We start from the raw sequence: 7,444 nt of genomic DNA, 5'->3' as shown, positions 1-7,444 counted from the left end.
GGTGCTGGGGGATCGAACTGTGGTCCCTGGGTTTTGCTAAAGCTTGTTCTAAGTAGGTGCTTTAGACCACTGAGCCATCTCACCAGCCCCCACAAATAAATTCTTTTAAAAATAAATAAATAAAAAATAAAAAAACTTTTCAGATTGGTGTTTAAAACTGCCACATTCAATTTCACAAAGAGTAAGGCTGCCTGCCATTTTACTACTTTTTTAGTAGGCAGAAGCTAGATACAAACAGGTAAATAAAAATAAAGGCTATTATATATAGGAAACAGGCCAGGCATGGTAATGCATGCCTGTAATCCCAAAACTCAGGAGGCTGAGGCAGGTGGATCACAAGTTCGAGTCCCCTCTATGGAACTGAGCAAATTAGTGACACCCTGCCTCAAAACAGAAATGACAGAAAGCTAGAGAGGAAGCTCAGTGGGAAGGCCCTAGATTCAATCCCCAGTACCATTAAGTAATACATAAAAATAAGCATACAAAGAAACAGTTGAATGTGGTAGCATTAATATATTTTAAGATAAGTCAACAGTAAACCACTGGAAAATATATATATGTGCACATTATACACAGATGAGCATCTTTTGTATTAAGAAAGCAAGAATTTTAAACCAACTGAAGTTTGGATTTGTTGTGACTGATTGTATTGTTGAAAAATACTGGTATTCAGTTTTGTTTTCTGGTGCATGCATATTTGGTGCTTTCCCTTCCTTAACTGACAAGCCATCTAAGTGGATCCGGTGCACTGCTTTTCTCCTTTGAGGGTCAGTACATAGTGCTAATGTTACTGCAACTGCGTGTGTGTGTGTGTGTGTGTGTGTGTGTGTGTGTGTTTTAAATTTTATTTTATTAGAACTGTTTTTCATTAAATAAATTTTAACTCGGATTTTTCCTCACTTCTTTTTTTTACTTTTTAAAAGGTAGTATCTTTTTAATAGACATAACTGTGTATGGTAAAGTTTATGTGTTTAATATGTTTTTCTTTCCCTCATTAATCAGCTCATTAGAAATATTTTAAGAAAATGAATTCCAAAAGGAAACACCAGAAAAGCTATCAAAAGCTACATCATCTACATCATTATCATCATCATCCTCATCATCAACCTCTTCATCATGCTATTTAATGCAGGGCTTAGCTGTTCATTTTTTTTTGGGGGGGTAGGGGATTGAATTCAAGATGTTGCACTTGACAGGCAGGTGCTTATGCTGCTGAGCTATCTCCCCTTAGCTATTCTCTTTTTTAAAAAAAAAATCTTATTTATTTATTTGGTACAGGGTCTCGCTATGCCTGATATCAGAGATCGAACCTGGGTCCTTACACTTGCCAGACAAACACTCAGACTGACAAACTGTCTCCCCGGCCCCTTAGCTGTTCCCCTTCTGTTTATCATTCTTTTCCATTTAAGTCATATCTTCAGCCTTACCCTTTGAAAGGTTAAAGAATAAATTCAGAGTTTTGTTTTGTTTTGGTTTTTTGTTTTTTGTTTTTGTTTTTTTTTTTTGCGGAACCGGGGATTGAATTCAGGCCCTTGTGCTTGCCAGGGAAGCACTTATTCCACTGAGCCATCTCCCCAGCCCCTAATTCAGAGTTATTTAAATGCTGGGGGACAAAAGGGCTCTTTTTTTTTCTTTACTTTTCTTTGCAAAAAAAAAAAAAAACCGTGGGCCAAGGAGATAGCTCAGTAGAATAAGCACTTGCCTGGCAAGCGCAAGGGCCTGAGTTCAATCGCCAGTTCTGCAAAAAAAAAGGAATATACAAGTATTTATAATTAAAAGCTACTTATTTAGGTTTTTTCAAATATATTTAGTACAGGATCTACAGGGTCTCACTACACAGCTCAAACTCGTAGTGATCCTCGTTTTCAGCCTCCCAAGTGCTGGGATTACAGGTGGTTTCAATCACAGTCTCAGCACACCCCAGGGGCATGGCTGGCATGGCACATCGGGGATTGAACCCCAATCCCTGCATTTACCTAAGCAGGTGCTTTAATCTGCTGAGCATCTGGCTGAACCAAAATAGCTAACCTTCTCATCTATAAAATGGACCCACTGCAGAACCTACACCACAGAAAAGGAGACTTAGATCAGTGCCCATGTATACTGCTTAGAATACCAGTAGCATTTGGTCCAAGGTAGACTATACCTTATTGGAAATGCTTGTGACTAAAGGATTTCAGATTTCAAATTTTGGAGTATCTGAATATACATAATGAGGTATTTTAGGGATGGGACCCAAATTTAAACACTAAACTCAATTATGCTTCACATATACCTCATACACATAGTCTAAAAGTGATTTTTATACAGTATTTTTAGTGCGCCTATGTTTTGACTGAAACATAACAAGAGATCACACCTGGAATTCGTCATTTGTGACAGCAAATCAGCCTCTCTAAAAGTTTCCAATTTGGGGACATTTTGGATTTCAGATTACAGATGGTCAATCTATATATAATGATGGTAAGCTGGGGAGATAGCTCAGTGGCATAGGCACCTGCCTGGCAAGTGCAAGGTCCTGAGTTCAATAACCTGTACCAAGAAAAAAAAAAAGAAAGTCAAGTATACATAAATGGGAGCTGCTATTATGCATATTAATAGTTTGAGGGGGCCGGGGAGATAGCTCAGTAGAATAAGTGTTTGCCTGGCAAGTGCAAGGCCCTGAATTCAATTCCTGGTTCTGCCAAAAAAAAAAAAAAAAAAAAAAAAAGAATATTAATAGTTTGAGATAACCTGAACAGTGAAAGATTTGAAGGGCTGGCCAAATAGCTCAGCGGATTAAAGCGCCTGCAAGCAGGCGGAGGGGCCGGGGGTTCAATCCCCAGGCCTGCCATGCTGGCCCTGCCCCCAGGACACGCTGAGATAGCACTTGAGACTGGAAGTGGTGGCAAGCGCCTGTAATCCCAGCTTTTGGGAGGCTGTAAACAGGCAGATCACTATGAGTCCGATCTAGTAGTAAGACCCCTGAACACTCTGTAGACACTTCCCTAAAATACAAAAAAAAATAAATAAAAATAAAAGCATGGGCCGGACAGATAGCTAAGTGGACTAAAAGCCTACTTAGGCAGATGCAGGGACTGGGGTTCGATCCCCGGTGTGCTGTGCCAGTCCCACCCCTGGGGTACGCTGAGACAGCAATTGAGACTGGGAGTGGTGGTGTGTACCTGTAATCCCAGCACTCAGGTGGCTAAAAACAGTAGGATCGCTATAAGTCTGATTTGTGTAGTAAGATCCTGTAGACACTGTACTAAATACATAAAAAATAAAATAAAAATGTATTTCTTTCAGAAGCAAAAAATTATACATAATGAACAATGCTGTTCAATTAGAAAAATGAAATGCGTGAGAAGCTCCGCACTGTGTACTAGTTCTTTAAAGATTCAGTAATACAGACCTTATAGAAATAACTTTCCCCTATTTTTATTAAAGAATCTGAAAAGTGAAAGAAAAAAAAAAGAACTTGAAAAGTGGCAGTTACAGTAACTTAAAATAAGCAAAACACTGCCACTAATCTGTACTGAATATGTACGCTTCTTTTAAAAAGTTTTTTGGAGCAAGGCATGGTAGTACATTCCTCTAATCTCAGCACTCAGGAGGCTGAGGCAGGAGGATCACTGCAGGTCTGAAACCAGTCTGGGCTACAAAGTGAGCTCAAGCGCCAGCCTGAACTGCACAGCAAGACTCTGTCTGAAAAAGGCAGAAAAAAAAAAAAAAAAAAAAAGGTTTATGGGATAGGCCCTTAATGTGTTGCGCAGGCCAGTCTTCAACTCACTATGTAGTCCCCGCTAGCCTCAAACTCTGGAATTATGTGTATGTGTCACCATACCCAGCTGAAATGAACACTTGATATAATATGTATATTATATTTCAACAGAGCAGTTTTAAAATGCACTTCCCTCTGACAGACTTTATACTAAAACTGTGTGCGGTATAAGGTGTTGTTTTGTTTTGGGTCTTGAACCTGTATATGAAAAGCATGTGATCTACCACTGAGCTGGAGCCCTAGCCCTTTGTTAATGGTTTTAATTAGATAAAAATCACACATTATAGATACACTGGGTGAGTAATGTTATTGAAACATCAGCAAACTATACTGAACTCTTGACCTCTCGTTTCTGTGTGTAAAGTTGAAGACACTGGGAGGGATAAAGGTACTCCAATGATCATATACAGTTAGCAAATTAGAGACTTACGCCATATTGTCATAAGTATTTCAAAGTCAGTTAGGGGTCAGACTAAAGAGACTGGTAAAGAGATTACAGAGGAACACATTGTTCCCTGATACTGACTACTATCTGCAGAGTGCGAAAAGAGACCTAGAGAAATAGGGTCTTCTGACATCTCCAGAGACAATGCTGACAGTGGGTTCTACATTTCAACCCTGGTTTGGATGAAAAGCTAGATAGCACCTAGCACAGCTGTAGAACTCAAAATGGTGTGGGGAGGGCACATCCCCTGTATCAACTGTTTGGGCATGAAGATACCCATGTTTTTATTCCTGATCTTAAAAACTCTCTTTGTAGTCATGACTAAAAATTATAAGCTAGGGCCAGGGAGATAGCTCAATAAAATAAGTGCTTGCCTGGCAAAAGCAAAGTTCTGATTTCAATCCCCAGTTCCACAAAAAAAAAAAAAAAGTGGAAAGATATTGGAATCCACAGCCCTTATCCCAAGTCACTGGGACAAGACACACTTTGGAATTCAGAATTTTTCTGATTTAAGAACAGTGACACAAGACCAGGCGTTGTGGTGCACACCTGTAATCCTAGCATTGGGGAGGCTAAAAACAGGAGGATCACCCTGTACCAAATACGTAAAAAAATAATTTTTTTTTAAAGAATAGTAACACAAAGCATATGTATTACACAGCATTCCCAACTGGGTCTGGAACAGCATCCCATAATCAAATACATTTAAATTCATTTCTGTGATACAACATTTGACTACTGACATTAAATGTGATAAAGGTAATAAGCCTCTTGTCAATTCTGGCCAGGTTTTAACACCAAATGAGTTATGAAAAGTTTAATTTTTTTTCCAGCATTTTGTGGATTTCAGAATTGTGTATAAGGAAACTGACTAAACTGCTTTCTTACTTTACCAATCCCCAGAAAATGGGCCTCTTGTATAAAAGCCTGGCTGTGCAAGGAAAGGAGAGGAGTCAAACTCGCAAGATGGCTGTTAGCCATGGCTATTTGTCAGTGGCTGGTACTCGCACCAGAGGCCATTCTACTGCATAATGACAGGATGTGTCAACCAGTAACCCTGCACAGGGGAGAATGGCTTTGAGTATAATTCAGTAAGTACACTACTTTTTATTCCAGGTGGACTTAACAGACTTAGCTAAATACAAAAGATATATGAAACTATCCTATAAAAGAAAGGAAGAACACATACTTACTCTGGGTAACATATGCCCCAAAAAGAATCCACATAGAAGCAATAAGTGACCCAAACATCAACATGAAACCAATGAAGAGCCAAACTCGAGCACCTGTGTAAAAAACAGGCTTTGTGATTTTGTTGTTTTACATTTCCAAATGTCCTAGGGATGTATAACATTGGGAACAGTGCTCGCCTAATATACAGTACGCAGGTCAAAAATAGTCACACATTTATATATGTCTGCTATTACAGTTACCTGAATGAAGATTTAAAAATCTAAAAGGAGTTAGACCATTATTTGGATAGAGAAAAAGAAATTACTTTTTTACTGCCTGAAGAAACGAATACCTGAGTAACCTAGGCAGCCTTCACAGGTAATTATTTAACTAAACTGGTTCATTAAACTTAACTGGTAACATATATTACATTACACATATTATCAAAATAACTGCTCTGTGAAGAGCACCAAATGTACTCTAGTCATCAAGCAGGAAAATCAGTGTTAAGTTTCTGCAATCGTACCACTGCTCAATACAATATAAATAGGGCCATTCCTCATAAGAATAGTCAGATTTTTACAGTTGAAGCAGCAAACCTATATCATGTACCTTTAAAAGCTCAAGGCCAGAAGTATCTCTTCTACTCTGGAGTGTGCAGGACTTAAGACTCTCAATAATATAACCATTTGGGTGCTGAAGCTGATTCAACACATGTTTAGGAAAGTACACTAATATTTGTATCAGACCCTTTTCACAGGCATAGTGATGGCCCATACCCCATGGCAAAGGAATAAAGTTCCACTGATATGAAAATACAACCCTAATTTCCACAGCAGAAAATGTGCCTCAGTTGCAAATATTCTGGTTTGGGCTTTTGTTTTTGTTTTTTTTGAGACGTAGCTCAGGCTGGCCTTGAACTCATGGCAATCCTCCTGCCTCAGCCTTCTGAGTGCTGGGATCATAGGCATGTGCCACCATGCCTGGCAACTGCAGACATTGATACTAAGCAAACAGAAACACACTTTTTCCCCCCTTGTACTAGCGCTCAAACTCAGGGTCTTACACTGCTGAGCTATCTTCCCAGTCTGTAACATGCATTTTAGACATCATATATGCAAGAAGCACTGGTCAAAGATCAGCTGGGGTAGAACAGCCAATACTTGGGCCACAGAGATAGCTCAGTGGTCTAAGCACCTGCCTAGGTAAACACAAGGACCTGGGTTCGATCCCCAGTACCACATGCCATGTCAGCCCCATCCCAGGTGTGCCGAGCTGGCCATCAAGACCACCAGGCATAATGGCACGTGTCATCCCAGTTCTGGGGAGGCTGAAACAGGAGAATCACTAAGAGTCCAAGCTGCGTAGTAAGATGCTGTAGCAAATACACACAATTAAAAAAGAAAAAGCCAATACTTGAGAGAAACAGGCATGCAGAAAATTTAAATTTTACTGTAAAACTAAGCAGCAGATCTCCAGAAGTATATGGGCATGTTCCATTCCATGAAAAAAAAAAAAAAAACCCTATAAACTATATCCAATTACAGCTTTTATCTAAAGTGAATAAAAAAACTGTTAAAAATCCTTATAAAGGGCCGGGGAAATGGCTCAGTGGAATAAGCGCTTCCCTGGCAAGCACAAGGGCCTGAGTTCAATCCTCGGTTCCGCAAAAAAAAAACAAACCTTTGTAAACATTCTCCATCATATCCTTTATATATGTTTAACTTTTTAACAGACTTATTGTGCACTTGTTTTTTAGACAGGGTCTCACCTTGTAGTGTAGGCTTGCCTTGAATTCACTGTGAAGCCCAAGCTGGCCTCAAACTGGACACAATTCTCCTGCCTCAGGCTCCCTAGTGCTGGGATTACAGGTATGTATCACCACACCTAGCCTCTTATTAGTAGAATTAAACAAGAAAACATTTATCTTGAAAAATGAGGATGTTCTTTTTTGGCAAAAAATAAAACATTTTTCCTTGTTTGCTTTGTCTGCAAGGACACTCAGATTTAAGATAACTGAACAGTTAAGAGGATGTTTTGTTGTTTTTCTTTTTTCTTTCTTT

General features: G+C 39.2%; 1 protein-coding gene across 4 annotated transcripts in view; it reads right to left on the bottom strand.

Moving 5' to 3' along the window:
- The window catches only part of Tmem50b (transmembrane protein 50B), a 44,975-nt gene that overhangs the window by 9,384 nt on the left and 28,147 nt on the right, over positions 1 to 7,444 (bottom strand). For 3 of the 4 annotated variants that reach the window (XM_004645339.2, XM_023705602.1, XM_023705601.1), the window contains exon 5: positions 5,402 to 5,494. The exons of the other annotated variant lie outside the window; for it this stretch is intronic. In XM_004645339.2, coding sequence (XP_004645396.1) covers positions 5,402 to 5,494 — 93 coding nt within the window. The remainder of the gene's footprint in view (positions 1 to 5,401; positions 5,495 to 7,444) is intronic. 4 annotated transcript variants of the gene reach the window in all.

The sequence above is a fragment of the Octodon degus genome, unplaced genomic scaffold (genome assembly GCF_000260255.1).
Source record: "Octodon degus isolate 3935 unplaced genomic scaffold, OctDeg1.0 scaffold00225, whole genome shotgun sequence".
NCBI lineage: Eukaryota > Metazoa > Chordata > Mammalia > Rodentia > Octodontidae > Octodon > Octodon degus.
The sequence above is the reverse complement of the archived record's forward strand: the minus strand, read 5'-3'. Positions and strand labels throughout refer to the sequence as shown.